The sequence below is a fragment of the Uranotaenia lowii genome, chromosome 2 (assembly GCF_029784155.1).
Source record: "Uranotaenia lowii strain MFRU-FL chromosome 2, ASM2978415v1, whole genome shotgun sequence".
Classification (NCBI taxonomy): Eukaryota; Metazoa; Arthropoda; class Insecta; order Diptera; family Culicidae; genus Uranotaenia; species Uranotaenia lowii.
This window is the reverse complement of record NC_073692.1, coordinates 118,974,764-118,991,470: the sequence shown is the minus strand read 5'-3', so window position 1 is coordinate 118,991,470 and position 16,707 is coordinate 118,974,764. Positions and strand designations below refer to the sequence as shown.

General features: G+C 42.8%; 1 protein-coding gene across 1 annotated transcript; it reads left to right on the top strand.

The window, feature by feature from the left end:
• The first annotated feature begins 3,785 nt into the window (after positions 1-3,785).
• LOC129748900 (equilibrative nucleoside transporter 3-like) lies at positions 3,786-16,300 on the top strand. Its single transcript, XM_055743687.1, has 4 exons — positions 3,786-4,135; positions 4,522-4,819; positions 15,377-15,930; positions 15,986-16,300. The coding sequence occupies exons 1-4, from the start codon at positions 4,025-4,027 to the stop codon at positions 16,298-16,300; spliced, it is 1,278 nt and encodes a 425-aa protein (XP_055599662.1). The 5' UTR covers positions 3,786-4,024.
• Positions 16,301-16,707: the final 407 nt, after the last annotated feature.

Sequence of the window (16,707 nt, the reverse complement as noted above, 5' to 3'; positions counted from 1 at the left end):
AGAGACTTGGACTACATGTTCGAAATATATCTTTTCCTAAAAGCTATTGATCTTCGTCTATAATTTCTTCTTATTTTCATATTTCCCTATCTATCTTCTTTTTCCTTTAAAAGTGAACTAGATATAAGCACACAATTGTTATCAAACAAAACGAGTTTGGCTCCTTAAAGCCTAAAGGTATGAGCCGTTTCAAATAAAGAACTTACAAAAAAAAAAAGCACCTGGGATCGATTGCATCCCTGCTGAAATGCTGAAAGCCGACCCTGCCCTGTCAGCACAAATGTTGTACCGTCTTTTCGTTGACATCTGGGATACTGCAACATTCCCGGCCGACTGGATGCAGGGTATCCTCGTAAAGATCCCGAAGAAAGGAGACCTGACAGAGTTCGGTAACTGGCGAGGCATAAAGTTGATCTGTACAACCCTCAAAGTACTCTGCAAAGTGATCCTGAACAGGATCCAGGAGAAAATCGACGCTACACTCGGACGGCAACAAGCTGGATTCCGATCCGGCCGATCATGTGTGGACCACATCACAACGCTACGAATCATAGTGGAACAAATCAACGAATTCCAGGACTCTCTTCTGCTGGTGTTCGTTGATTTCGAAAAAGCATTTGACCGACTTGACCATGAAAACATCTGGGCGGCTCTAAGGCGAAGAGGAGTACCAGAGAAACTAGTCCATCTCATCGAAGCACAATACGAGGCATTTTCGTGCAAGGTCTTGCACGACGGTATCTTGTCCGATCCAATCCCGGTAACTGCTGGAGTGAGACAAGGACACAGGAAATTTCTCCAGTTTCATGGTAGCTGGGCAACAAGTTGAGAAAGTGGAGTGCTTCCAGTATCTTGGTAGCCAGATAACGCCCGATGGTGGTACCAGGAAAGACATCGAAACACGGATCAGAAAGGCCCGTTTCGTATTTGCGAGTCTCCGAAACATCTGGCGGTAACGAAAATCCGAATCTTCAACTCAAACGTCAAATCCGTATTGCTGTACGGGTGCGAAACTTGGTGCACATATGCGGTAACGACGCGAAAACTGAAAGTATTTGTAAACCGCTGCCTGCGGAATATCATTCGCGCTTTGTGGCCTGGCAACTGGATCTCGAACGTTGAACTTCATCGCGAGTGTCATCAAAATGCGCTAGAAATCGAGATTCGGGAACGTAAGTGGAGATGGATTCGGCACACGCTGCGAAAAGATGAAAACGAGATTTGCAGAGAGGCTCTAGATTGGAATCCAGAAGGTCATCGAAGAAGAGGCAGACCCAGAAACTCGTGGCGGCGAAGCCTAGCCGCTGAAATCCGAACTGTCGACGAGAATCTTGACTGGGACCAGGTGAAGACGCTGGCCTCGGATCGGCCCTATGCACCAGAGGATCGGCGCGGGATAATTAAGTAAGTAAGTAACCAGTAAGCTGGTCGTCACCCCTTCGGTGAATTTCTTCTGTCTTTCTCAAGGTTATGGACCTGCGATGCTTCCTGCATGTTAATAGCTTCGGTGCACACTTTCTTATCGATAACTTTGGTCTCCCATCTCCGTTCATGGACTGGCAGTTGCTTTACTGCCACCGGATTTCGGTCTCCTACGCTATAACGTATCGCCTGGTGATCGCTGTGCGTATAATCGTCACACACTCTCCAATTCAAGTCAGTTTTTAATGATGGGCTCGCGAAGGTGATATCTATCACTGACGTTCTGTCTGGTATTCCACGCTGGCGATAGGTGCTGGTAGATCCAGTGTTGCAAAGCTCAACTTCCAGTCTCGCGAAGGACTCTAGCCGACAGTGGCCCCTAGGATTGTTGCACCCCCAGTTAACCGCCCAAGCTTTGAAAACGGAATTCTGTACGGTTCTGATAAAAGCGCCACATCGCACTTCCTTTCGCCAACCATTTGCTCCAGCAGAAGCTGTGCGACCTCGCTATGGTTGAGGTTTAGCTGGATTACATCCAATTTTACTGGCTTGCCTTTGCCTTTTTGTATGCCTGGCAGTCCAAGCAACCAGCTTCGTGCCTGCTTGCACAGCATGCATTTTGGTTAATTTTTGTCAACTCTAGCGAAGTGTTCTTCTTCACCACATCTTCGACAACATCGTGACCGAGCCAGTAGATCGTGGCCTAGAGGATAGCATCCTTGTCTTCTAAGCCAACGTTCATGAGATCGAATCTCGGTCGTGACATAACCTGGCACACATAGTATGATGATGGTTGGCGGTTTTAGCATTAGTAAAATGCTAGCCGGGTAAACCTTGGAATTGTACGCCTCGATGATGCAGCACATGCATGTGGATGGAGCTTTTCAAGGGAACTTAGATTGCACTTGGAGATCCTACCTTGATATGTGTGTGCTCGTAGTGCTACCGGTAAACAACTGCAACTTCAACCAATAGTGCAGGGGTGTCAAGTAGCATAGCAAAGTAAAAATAATAACGCGGGGTAATACCACAATAGATCAACTTAATGGTCGCAGTGGACTCTCTCCCCAACAGGAAAAAAAAAACATCGTGACCGATCTCACGTTGCATGTCTCAGGTCTCATGTCTCATATCTGATGTGTCATGTCTTTTGTTTCATGTTACATGTCTCATGAAGTATCATGACTCGAGTCCCAAACTTAAAATCTCAGTTTTCAAGTTTGTAGTCTCATGTCCCGTGTCTCCTAAATCTCAGGTTTCATCTTCCAAGCCTCAGAGATAAGATTCGCCCAATTTCTAAAATTTTTAAGTATTTTCCGTTGATAAAGGCTTATTTTCTCAGAAATATTGTGTTGGAAAAACGTGTTAAAAAACTGTGAAATTGTCGAAAACTTTATAAAACAAGCCGTGTTAAAAACCTCGTTCAGAAATGTACACGATCGATTTTGGAAATGTTTTCCAAACATTCATTGTCACCCAAATCTTTGAATATATGTAGGTATCTGGAAAATTTGTGCCCTGATTCCTCGCCGTTAAACCTGAATATATACTTAACTACATTGTTTGGAAAAGTAAAAAAATAAAATAATAAAGAAATTTTAACCAAAGTATTTATTTCAGTTGGGCCCTTATTTCCGGGTTTACCACGGCATAAAAACACAAAAATAAAAAAAAAAGAAAATATGTTTATTTTAAGAAAAGATTGTTCGATCGAATTGAGCCTTATACTACGAGCGTTTAAAGCTGACTAGATCTCATGAAATGTAACAGTTTAAGAGCATTAACCAATTGCATGTCAAGAATCATGGAAATAATTTTATTTGTGTACCTTAGGTAGAACAGCTATATTCAAATTACAAGAAAAATGCTATAATTTTTTGTTTCCGTAACAATATGCGGCCTACTTACTTGAAGTTTATAAACGATTGACGATTTTAATCAAAAAAAAACATCTAGCGGCTAGCAAACTTTGAACGAAATTGTGAAGAAAGCTCAAACACCCTCACACGCTGCTCCAGAGTTATGCCACGGTTGAGCAGTTTTTGAGGTGCCTGTTGCCATAATGTCGCATATCTTCTACCGTGAAATTGGAATCACAACAATTTTCGTTCCTTGGACTCCATTTCACGGTAGCATAAAATTCAGCTAATGTTTATTAAAAAGAAGCAAGTTGAAATTTTGCTACTAGGTATGTTCTAGACAATTTTTTATTGCAACTTACTAACAGTCATATAGCAAGGAAAAAGGTCAACGTCTGTGGTTGATAATATATTGTAGTTTTATTTGCCCATAAATGAAAACTCCACCCAGAAGTTTGCACATTTTACGATTGTACTGCAACTAATTCATTACCAACTGCCTTCGGGCTACCTTCTGTCGCGTTACGCGAGAGTAAATATGGCATTTGTGACTAACGACCATTCCGGGAATGATTTGAATTCCTCCACCGTTGCTTCGCCTAATCAATCATCGAAGAATCGATCGAAGAAGCCGGCCGTTTCCAAAGAACAAATGTCAGTGATTTAGTGCGTACATATTTTTGTTGTTCAGTATTATTTACCTTGCTACTATTTTGTTGTTTCAAAAGAATTAATCGATAGGAATGGAAAATAATAAGGCTCCTGAAGACAAATACAGTTTCAACTATTGGTCGTTCTATTTGCTGGGAATGATCACAATGTTGCCCTGGTGCTTTTTTCTCGCAGCAGAACAGGTAAAGTATGAAATTTTAATTTTTCAGTTTTATTAGTGATACTTAAGAAGTATGAAAAAGTGCTTTTTGTTAGCCAATTTCAAATTTAAAAAGTTGTTCATGCTACGAAACGAAGAACGATTTTTTTTTATTTCCGCTTATAGTGTCCTACACTTCCATGATTGAACTGATACAAACTTTAAACTGTTATGAATCACCCATTTTCTGTGTATGTATGTTCAAAACGCGATTTTTTTCTTATCACATTTCGAGAAAATCAACAATTATTCAAAACATAAACGCTCCCATCAATACTGCTTAGCTATATTCAAAGGTCACAATTGCGTTTCCTTTGCAACTTGTAACAAAATAAGAAACTTATAACCACTAATCAATGATTTTTTCAGTACTGGCAGTTCAAGTTCCGGGATGTATCGGGAGGAAATTTTACGGTGGCGAACCAGACTCAATTGCAAATCCGGTTCCAATCGAACCTGGCCGTTACAGCGTCGGTTCCTACGACGATTTGTCTGATACTGCACGCCTGTTTCGGCTACTTCATACCGCTGCAGCTGAGGATAGTCGGAACTCAAACGATGATGATTCTCACCCTGATGATAACCAGCATTCTTACCCAGGTTGACACCGACAGCTGGCAGAATGAGTTTTTCTGGATCACCATGGCGTGTGCCTTCATAGCGAATGGTGAGTTGTGAAGTTTTGTTACTAGTATCAGTTAGAATAGAGTTTGTCATCTTCTTCGTTTATTCGGACAATATTGCACTGATTTTGATCTGGTGTCGCATTGCCATCGGCCGGTAGTACCACGAAAGTTTTGTTAGTGTTGCCGGAGAGCGTGTAAGAGAGTGAGGTAGCAATACACTCGCGACGATTTGTGTTTTTTATCGGGTTAAGTGCACCACTGAACGAGAGGAGAAAACAAATACGGTATAAGGTTGCAATTATTCCAATCGGAACCTTGATCCTCTGAGCTACAGGAAAACAATTCAAAATGACACTTGAACTGTCAAAAACAAGAGTTTTCCTGGGCCGAGTGTTTCGGAAATCGATCAAATGCAGGAAAGAAATCCCCTGTTTCACGTGACGTTGCAGAAATGACAGTTGGGTTTTCACATTCGTGTGTATTATTTTCGGTCATCGTTTTTCGTCGCTGCTGGTTTCTTCGTGGAAAAGAAAGTATGTGTCTTTTCAAAGTCCAGCTGTTCAAATGAATCAAATTTGTTTCCATTTGTATATACAACAAATTGTCACCTGTGAACGTTGGTGTTGCTGAAGACCGCACGGAGTGGCGCTCAACTTGCGACTCTTTGTTTTTAGACAAAACACTTTGCAAACTCGAAAATGATTAAACAAACAACAGGACCGCACCAGCTACGACAAAATAATGCAATCTTTTCTTTATCAGATATATAAATGATCTTTTCATTCCATAAATGATCCTTTCCGTAATTTTTTGCATAATAAAATTTTTTTTTCATGTAAATTCCGAAAGCAAGCCGACTCGAGCCTACAGGAAACTTCTGAGCCTACAGGAAACTACTTGTAATACACGGAAAAAACACTCATCGAATGTATTTGACAGTTTTTTCCTGAGCGGTTTTGCTGTCCTGAAATTTCAGCAGTTGAAAATACAGGACGAAATCGTTCCGACTACAGGATAAAAGATTAAGTGTGCAAATAAGTTATAAGCACATTTTTTCTCATTGTATTGATTTTATTGATGATCAAACAAAGAAACAGTTCGGAAGTGTTTTAAAAAGCTTATTCTTACAGTTTATAAAGAAATACAAGTAAAAAAATAATTATTGGTAATATTCTCGAACTTTCGACTTGACGCGTTTCATTAGGTTTTGTACAGCTGATTGATCACACTTCTTGGCCTCAGCATTCCAATTTTTCTTGAAAACCGCCATGGTCCTGTTGGCCTTATCATCCTTCTTGAAAACGAAGCTGGCGAGCAGTTTGGTGGGTTAATATCTTTCTCAACGAAATCTACATCGTTATCTTCAAACCATCTAACAGTGGATTAAGCGTAGTGAGCTGACGCCAAATCCGGCCAGAACAACGGTGGAGTCGTATGTTTCTTATACAGTGGCAGCAACCTTTTCTGCAAACACTCTTTTTGGTAGATATCGGCATTTTGCACCTCAATCGACTTCTCGTTGTCACTCACATCCTCCCCAATAGCTGCAGTGTAGAAATGTGGTCTCGGAAGAGTACTGAAATCCTCTTTTACATAAGTTTCATCGTCCATGAGAATGCACGCATCTGGCTTCTGCAAAATCCGATGATACAGCTTCCGAGATCTGGTTTTGGCTCGTGATTTTTGTTCAGCCGTTTGTTTAGACACTTTCTGCTTCTTGTATGTCTTCAGGTTGTTCCGCTTGAGTTCTTTCTTGAGTTCTTACACTCATACATCGCACTCTTTTTAATTCTTCTCTGTACTGATACAGAAGACCCCTAGAAGAGTGTCGGTTCTGACACGCTTTCAAAGTAACTCACGCCCTTCACAGCATCCACCTCCATAGGATTCTCAACCATCGAGGCTTTGTCGATTAAGCCCAAAGTGAACATCCCATCTCGACTACCTTCGGATGGTTTCGCCACATCCACTTGCTACAAGAAATATGCGTACATAAGACCTTTTACGCTTCATAGTACGTATCATTTCAGACTAAAAGTTTATAAGGATTAACATCTCTTTCCCTCAGTTTGGTCTCTTTCCTTGATTCGTATTAGATCTTCAGAGAAGTTGGCATCTCTGTATTTCCAATTAACCCAGTTAAAAAGCCGAAACGTCCCTTTTCTTCTGCTTTCCGAGCTTTATACTGCTCGTTGAGTTTTACGCTTTTCTCTACCTGCTCTTTCTTCACAATCCTCTTTGACCCTTCCAGAATGATTTATTTATTTATTCAATTAGTGTTCCGTCTCACGACAAAACCTGCCATGGACCAATATTCCTCCAATACACTCGGTCCATGGCAACCGTACTCCAACTTCTCGGGCATTCCACATTCCCCAGATCACGCTCCACTTGGTCTAACCACCTCACTCGTTGCGCTCCTGCTCTTCTCGTTCCTACCGGATTCGTAGTGAACACCTGTTTTGCAGGACAGTTGGCCGACATTCTGGCAACCAGGGTTGGTAAAACACGCCCGTCACGCTTGACTCGAATAGTTTTGTTTCATCAAACGACCGGCACCGTACTCAATTGACGGAGCCTCACTACTCGCATGACGGATAAAGCACGACAACAATCAACATTTCTTCGTCATGCGACTAGCGAAGCTCCTACACATGGTCAAATTTCTCCTGAGAGTGTGGAAACCACATAATGCCAAAGTGACGATATAAGAACGTCCGCGGTGTATAGGTACGGGAGGGGTCCATTACGATAGCGATTGATAAAGACCGAACTCATGACGAGTGCCTGTTCCCGTAGATGTGTCTTATAATATGCACGGTGGTTCTCATATTGAGTTTGACCCACACAGAGAGCAGGGCTCGGAATCGTCGAAAGGAAAGAATGAAATTGAAATTTCCCTTTATTCGTCTCACTCCAACCAATTTCAATTTCAAGTAGTTCGCTTTCTTTACTCGAATGAAAGTGAATTCTCTCATATTCACTGCTCGAGTGAAAGAAAGAAGTTCAAAAGTCAGCAGAAGAGAATTTCAATGACGCTTGAAACTGACCGCAATCAGTGTCATCAATTTCGACGTCAAACGAGACTTTCAAAGCAGAAAAACAGGCAGCAAATAGCATACACACACAGCGCTTGTGTGGGCAACAGATTTCTTGATGTGCACCCCGTGCAATTGTTGGTATTTTTGGTGGTGCGTCTACCGGCCGTGTCGGCTTGGCACCTTGTGCATCTTCAAGCAATTGTTGGTGTCATCCTTGGGCGCCAGCAAATTTGTTTATTGTTGTTTTCCAGCCGGCTTTGTTTTCGGAGGTATGTGAGTATAGGCAATGAAACTTTCATTGAAAGGGATATGCTCGAATTTCGTTTTGAAAAGAAATTGACGATTGCCAGCTTCGAACGAAGGAAACCGAGGTGAAAGCGGAATGAAGTTAGCGTTTGCCGCATGTGAAGAGAGGCTGATGTGAAGAGAAATTGAAAGTGAAGCTCTTTCGAATGAAGCGTTTTGTGCTCATTTTTGAGTGACGTTTGACGATTGAAAGTGAAATTGCCAGGGCCTGCCTGAGAGTAACTGGCAAAGCTCTTTCGATCGGCTCCAGGGACCGAAAACAGCACGAACACAGTAAGTGCAACACAATTTGATGACACGGCACATCCGAAACGAAACTGTGCTGTGTCTGTGTTGATCTTCTTTTGTTGCGTGTCGGCCGCAACACAGCACAGTACTGCATGCGACACAAAATCCGACACAGTTGACGACACAGTGTGTTCGTGTGCCGGTCCCGAAACGATGAGATTTTAATTGTTGCAAATCTGCCAGCAGGCTAACTGGATAGATTTTTTTCGTTTGCTTTCAAGCTTCTTTCTCGACACAATGTGAGTGAAGAACTTCGCCATGTAAAATATGGAGAAATGCTGTCTAATCAAGCGCGACGGGTTAAAATAGCCTTGCTCGTAAAACACACTGTGTTGCGTGCTAAGCACAACTGTGTTCTTCTCGACACGACACAACTGGGAACTGTGTCGTGTTGATTTGATGCAGCACAACACAATTGAAGTGCTGTGCCAAACCGAAGTGTCGCACACGAAAATTTATGTGTCAGCACTCCAGGATTTGTGTTGCACGATATGTACTGTGCTGTGTTTGTGTTTTTTGTCGGTCCCTGATCGGCTCACTTCGATCGGCTGCAGACACATCCTGGCAATGTTATACAAACGGTATGGAGCACATCTCTCAGATTTACCCTCAAATTTCCCCTTTTTTGACAGATTTAAGCTTTTTTCTTCAGATTTGAGCTTTCATCTCCTATGCTCTCAAGGCAAAAAAAGCTTAAATCTGAGGAAAAAAAGCTTAAAAACGAGATTCACCAATACTTAGTTAAAAGATGTTGGTCACATGATAAATAGACAAATCCTGTATCGTTGCCGGGATCTGGCTGCAGACGACAGGTACAACTAATTGAACGAATTGCTGGCAGAGAGCAACATAGCAATAAAAAACTGAAAACGGGCTTGCTGGTAGGAGCAACAATAATAATAAATGCGTTTCTTTTTCGTCTTCAGTTCGGTCGACGACTCGTTCGAATGCGATTGGTGAATGCTTGACTATGAATTTTTTTAGCTTCAAACGACTGGGAGTTGAGTGACTGGCGAACGAAGTGACTGGCGTATAAGGAACAGTCAATAGAGTTTGACGGACCAAGAGGCTCAACAGTCACAGTCATTTGACTAATGACGATGACTGATGCCAACCCTGCTGGCAACATGTCCTGTCCAGCGTATCCGGCCAGCCTTCACCACCTTCTGGATACTGGGATCGCCGTAGAGTCGCGCGAGCTCGTGGTTCATCCTTCGCCTCCACACTCCGTTCTCATACATGCCGCCAAAGATGGCCAGAATAAGGCCAGAATGTTGTCGATGGGAATCATCCTGCTATGAGAAAGGCTGCATGTGCTGAGAAAGTTCTGTTATAGTCAATGTGTGCTCTGTAGAAAGGATCTTTTGAGTTCTATCTCAAGGGTTGATTTCCTGGAAGCATGATCGCAACAGGTCAAAGTTTGAACATAGTAACACTCGCAAGGAGACACTCTTGCTACTCTTTTAACTTAGGCAGTTCGACATAAACCAGTCCAAGGAGTTGAAGACTTTCGATGCGATCTCACAAGAGTATTTAACAAGCACACAGAAACTTATTCGATTGTCGATCATTACTCCAAGGAAATTCAGCTGGTTTCCAGAAAATGCCATATTTGTTCCAACAGTAACCTCCACGTGTAGCACAACTGCTTAGTTGCTTAGTTGTGGCCAACACAAAGGAGAAAAAGCGGTGTGGAGAATGCCAATTGGTGACTAACGACCTAGAGCCGATGGAATGTAGATTTTGTGGCAATTTTTTCCACATTAGTCAGCAGTCTTGTAGATTCAATATCTGCCTCAACAGGGAACTGTTTACGCAGGGTAAGGTTTCTTTTGCTGCTACTAATAGAGGATAGCCTTCAAGTCTTCTAAGCCAGGGGCTATGAGATCGAATCCCGGTTACGGCATACATAGTACGCTTTCGGTGGGTTGGTGGTTTTAGCATTTGTAAGATGCTAGCCATCAAATCCTCGAAAGATGTACGTTTAGAGTTAAGAAAAAAGGAATCTCTTCGAGGAAACATCATGTTTTATTGAGATCCTGTATGTGTTTGTGTTCGTTTAAAAAAAAAAACTTTAGAACAGGGACCATCTGGGAAAAGGGACAGGTGATTTTTATTTGTTCTCCTTGTCGTACGGAGCTCAACGGCCGAAGCATTCGCCGTTCGTTATATCGATTATCTCTATTTAACGGATGGTAATCCTACTGCAAAAAGCGACTTCCCTTGTAAGCTCCTCGAAAAACTTACACACCAGCTGGACTTACTGTCCAAAAAGTCGACTATATGACCCTGACACAAAATGCAACTGAATGGATTACAACTTGGTTTGCGTCGTATTTTAACTCCCGCACAGCATACGTTAGAGTGAACTCCTACTGCTCTTTGAATTTTTAAAAACCATCTGGCGTACCACAAGGTAGTCATCTTTGACCGTTACTATTCATTCTTTTCGTGAACGATTTGTGCGGTAATGTTCGGAAAATTGCTCAAGAAAAGCAATCAGGATTCGTTTCAAGCTAGAATACTCATACCTCCGAGTGCTGTGATACGCACGAGGTGATAGTTTCCGTTGAATATTTGTCGAACATCAACACTAACTAGATACATAAAAATATACCATGCCCCATCGGGGGCTACCGTTGCTATTCGTCAAGTGGCTAATCAACGGTGCACTAACGCCCATGTTCTCATCATTGTTTATAATGATAGACGATCATGAATCGCTCAGAAGGAAAATCTAAAGAAATACCAGAACCACATGTTGAAAAAAGCCGTAGCACATGGTGGATGGTTCATTGCGGTTACTTAGTAATGATTTTGTTCTTCTACGCAAAGCGAAAAATTAAAAATCACACACATCGCTCAGAAGTGATACATATCAGCTGTGATCCTAGAAAGTTGAAAACCATCAAGGAAGGCAATCACCATCGAGACGTTCGTTGCTGATAGTCTGCGTCCTTCTTTTTGCGGGAATGTTTCAAATACAGAAGCGTCGTTGTCATGCATCGATTTTTTGGCTCTGAATGCAGTAAAGCATGGCTAATCGAAAATGATTGATTTTCGGAACATTGTTTTTCGGTCAATTACGTCACGTCATATTTTACTACAGAATGATCTAAACGCTGTTACGAGATGGTGCTGCTGGTGAATGTGGACAAATGTGAAATAGTGAGTTTCTCAAGATTACGCAACTTACTTCGTTATGATTACTCTATGAGTAACCATCTCCTCGAAAGGGTTGACACAATCAAGGACCTAGGAGATACATTTGATAATCGGTTGAGATTCCACACGCACATTACTACCATTGCTGCAAAGGCTTATGCAATGCTTGGTTTCCTTCGTCGAAATACAGCTCATTTCAACGATGTATACACCCACAAAACGCATTATTGCTCGATTGTCAGAAGCATTCTTGAGTACGCAGCTTCTGTTTGGGCCCCATACCAAACGACACTAAGTCAATCCATTGAAGGTGTTCAACGAGCCTTTATTCGCTTCGCTCTTCGGAAACTTAGATGGAATCCTCAAATCGCTACTCCATACGAACATTGCTGCCACCTTATACATTTAGATACGCTATCCCGGGGAAGAAATTTTTTACAGTGTTTGTTCACTTACGACATATTGAGCGGAAACATCGACAATAGCGAACTCTTACAAAATGTTAATTAGTCCGCCCCTACACGGTCACTCTGACTTCAGCAGTTCCTCTGGATTCTCGGTCATCAGACTACTTATGGTTTCTAAAACCCTTTGGACACGTGCAACAGCTATTTAAATCAATCATATTCGATTTTGGAATCTCAAAACAGGTGTACAAAAATAGATTAAAGCAACTATTATTATAATAAGTAGCGTCGCCGCGGGAATGATGGAGTAACGCAGATTTCTTCAACGATGACTGGGATCTTTCGTGAATTTTGTACCATACTTCTGTACCATTAGTTCAATGTATTCGGTCGGTTGGAAAACCGAGTACCTACCCCTAATGTAGTGCCAATTACGGCCACGATCGGACCAGTTTCCTTGAGGTAGTCTCATCTAATATTTTTGAGGATCGTGGGAATCATCTGGCTCTCACTTCAGCTGATTACGACGAAGAGACCCCAGTTCTCTCAAGATTGTATTGCGACTGGTTCTGGGAGGATTAGCCACTATTTCTTTGCATGGGTTTCTACACTAGGACCCAACGAACCAGGAATTTGGGAGACTCAGTCGCGCAGCCTCCAGTGTCATCAGTCGTCCCATCCCTGAGTTCGACTATGGCGATGAGGTTCTCCAGCCTGCATCTACAGACAAGTATTCATCTGGTTTGAAAACATTTGCTTGTGTGATGAACGCTTAACCACAGATCCTGCATGCGCTATCAACATGCTTCACCTGATACTTTGCCTGCCTCTACTTGAGTTTCAACAGCTTATTGGAGCCTTTTAGAGACCTCGGAGCCCTTCGACTGAGCGCTGTTCCCTGCCTGCTTCTTCAGTCGTCTTGGAACTGAGTTCGTTGGAGCTGACGGGGTTCTCCAAGCCTCTATTACAGACAAGTAATGTCAAGAGCTTGTCATTCGCGTATCTTATTTCCGTCCCACCACATCCCGTTAAACCTTCCATATCTCGATAATCCTACTACTTTTTCCGGGCCTTCAGCACCGGGACGTAACGAATAAGACACTACGGAGACCCCTGAGCCCTTCGACTCAGTCGCGCTGTTTCCTGCCAGAGTCTACAGTCGTCCCGGCCCTGAGTTCGTCTGGGGCGAAGGGGTTCTCCAACCAGTGGTTTCTGGCAAGTATGACATGACATCATCAAGTGTTCTTTCCCGCGTGTTGGAATTCACCTATCCAGTGATTGTGATCCCGTGCTACGTTTGAATCGTCTGGACCTGCAACATATTCTACCAGAACGTCGGTGGTGTTAATAGTTGTTTGATTGACTACTTGTTGGCGACTTTGTGTTTCTGCTACGACGTCATTGCCTTCGTCGGAACCTGGCTCAACAACCGGACCCTCTCTATTCAGATTATCGGCCCAGATTACGCAGTGTTCCGTTGCGACCGTAGTCCCAGTAACAGAAAAAAGTCTACTGGAGGTGGAGTTTTTCTCGCCGTGATATCTACACTTCCAGCTCAACCAATTGTAGACGATTCCCGGGATAATTTAGAACTTGTTTGGATTCGCATTAATTTCGCATGATCGGAAACACTACTTGTGCGTAGTGTATGTGCCCCTGGACCGTTCTGGAAACTTGGTTTTAGCTGAATCTTTTTCGCTCTTCCTATCTAAAGAAAGCTCGATTTCCCAAGCGTCTTTTTATTTCCGGATCCTGCTCGTTCGTCATTATCAGCATCCTCCAACATCTTCCCAGATTCTTTGCGGTACTCTTCCAGCCCTAGTGATTTCACCCGATGTAACTTAAATACATGCTTCAGAAGAGAAACCGCATATTTCTATCAGGATTTTAAAAACTTTGACTTCGAAGCTATATCCCTCGCTATATCGTCCTGAGCTCGATTTCTCTGATCCCAATGCAATGAGCAGTTCTATAGCATTTTAACAACTGGATTCATTTCTTCTGAGCAACTGGCTAGAACTGGCTAGAGAGGCGCTTGACTGGAATCCAAATGGGCATCAAAGAAGAGGCAGGCCCAGAAGCTCGAGGCGGCGTAGTCTGGCCGCTGAGATCCGCACAGTTGACGAAAAGCTTGGCTGGCAAGTGAAGATCTCCACTTGCCGGACTACTTCACTGCTTCTATCCAAACGCATACCCAGACACCGTCGCTAGATCTTCTACCTTCTCGATTGTTTTGCAATCGAGTTGAGGTCTATGTCATCCACTAATCCGACGTTCTGCGTGCCTGCTCCTGCACCTCAGAATACATCCAGTGCGTATACTAACCCTTCTTACGGAACGAAACCTTTCCAGCGCCTTGACGTCCTTCAATGTTTTCTCGATTCGATGACCTTCTTCTATGAAATCTTAACCTTACAATCGATTCACACGGCTCGACAACCTTCTAATCATTAGAATCTAATGAATGACCAGCTTGACGACTTTCTTGTTGATTCTTGGTTTGACGATCCCCAATGGATATTGCGCTCGATACTACTCGATACTAATACTGGATTCCGTGCCCGACCACCTTCCAATGCAATTCCAAGCGCTCCCAGGTTTTCTTCGAAAACTATTGCCTTCATAGATTTTACGGCTTCTGGAATAACGCCTGCAACTATGACTTTCTCTTCTGGATAGTAGCAAGTAGACAAAAATCGAAGAAGAGGATTTCTTTCAAACGCTCACAGTATTTGGCCGTCCAATTCCAGCAGGTTTTCTTCTTTAGCAGATTTACCAGTGGCTCATGAAGTTCAATTATCTGGCCCAAGAAACGTTCGAAGTAGTTGATAGCTCCGCCTTTACGTGGAATTGTTCAAAACGCTTGCAACTTATCAGGGATAGGCTGAAATATTTCTTGGCAACTTGATTTGTGGAAAAGTAGAGCGACACTCAGCGTGGGGTGAAGTAGGCATAGATCGTTGTCTTAAATTCGTTTAAGGCTTCAAGCAATAATCCGTTGGGAAGCACATGAGGTCAACTTGCTCCGGACTGCAAACCGTTGTTCTGGAACAGTCCTCGTTGAGTGTTGAACTTAGGGAACTTCATCAGGAAATCTAGATCGGAATTTATCAATCAATGGCATGGACTTTAGCTAAACAAACTGGATCAGTGTTTTGTTTTATCCTCTCTTCACTTAGTGGTTAGTCAAGGGTGCCCCAGGCTTGCTCGTATCTTGGACTTGATACATACATCTATATCTATACTATCCGAGGCACAGTTTATTTGTTAATAGACCGAAAAGATTCGCCTTGATGTACTTGACTCTTCCAGCTCCTATAGCAAACAACATACCTACCAACCTATTTAGTGTCAATCAGTAAGTTTTTGACCTTTTCTTATTCTATTTCAGCTTCCTCGTCAACACTGGCCGGAACCGTTTTCAGCTTAGCAGGGCAGTTTCCCTCCCGATACGTTTCGTCCGTAGTCAGTGGCCAAGCGATTAGCGGAATCTTCATATCGGTGGTGACCATTGTGACCATCAGTACGGGAGTTTCGGCCCCAATGGTGGCTTTTTTCTGCTTTTCGATTGGAACTGTGGCGATATGCGCGAGCCTGACCTGTTACTTCTACGCCAGTCGAAGGCCGTTTTTTCTTTACTACATTGCACTTACGCAAACGTCGAAACGAATTTCCTCCATCGACGATCGGCCCCTAAGAATGCAGAACAAAAGCTGGCGAACGACGAGGTTCATCAGAATTTTCCGAAAGGTTCGGCTGTTTGGATTTGCCCTGTGGCTAGCCTTTGTGGTTACCCAAGCTGCACATCCGGCGATAACCCTCAAAGTTGTTCCTCAACAGAAAGGAACAGTTTGGACCGATGTGTACTTCGTACCGGTAATAAATTATTTGGTATTCTTCCTATCGGACTACGTTGGTCGGCTTTCAGCGGAGTTTTTAGAATGGGTAAGAGTCACTTAAAATCTGAATTTCAAATGTTTTCAGCTTATTATTTTTACAGCCAGCCACTAATGACGTCAAAACATGTTTGCTTGCGGTTGTAAGGATCGCGTTTGTTCCCGCTTTTCTAGCTTGCAATGTTCAACCACGTGGTAATCTACCAGTTCTGATCCAATCGGATGAGATATTCATTGCGTTGATTATTGGGTTTGGGTTCGGGAATGGATACCTGTCCAATATCAGTATGATCGGAGCCCCTCTAGCCGTGGAACAACCGGACAAAGAGATGGCGGCTGCCATTATGACTGGCTTTCTCGGAGTTGGCCTCGCATGTGGATCCATTTTAAGCTGGATCACCGTTGTGATTATAAGTTAAGTAGTGAAATGCAATGAATAAATTATACTTAGACTACTTGTGCGTGTATTCTTTTCAATTTTGGAGCCTCGATCATACCAACTGGAGCCAGGGTTCATTTAAAATTTCCTGTAAAACCTGCAAACATATTGACCAATGCTAGAAGTACGTTTGAGCTCATTAGACAGTAGAGTCTCCAATGCCCATTCGCCAACTGATCAGTATTAATACTTAACATTCAAAGTAGCTACCATTGTCCAGAAATAGTCGGTCCTAAAAATTTAAGCAGCTTTGACTTGTCAACTACTGATCCGAGGAATTTAACAAACTTGGCCTTGTTTAATTCCTTGAAATGTCTAGATTTAATTTGTAGAACCTCATATTCCTTCGGAATCAAAGAATTTTGAAATAAGTATAGGTAGGAGTAA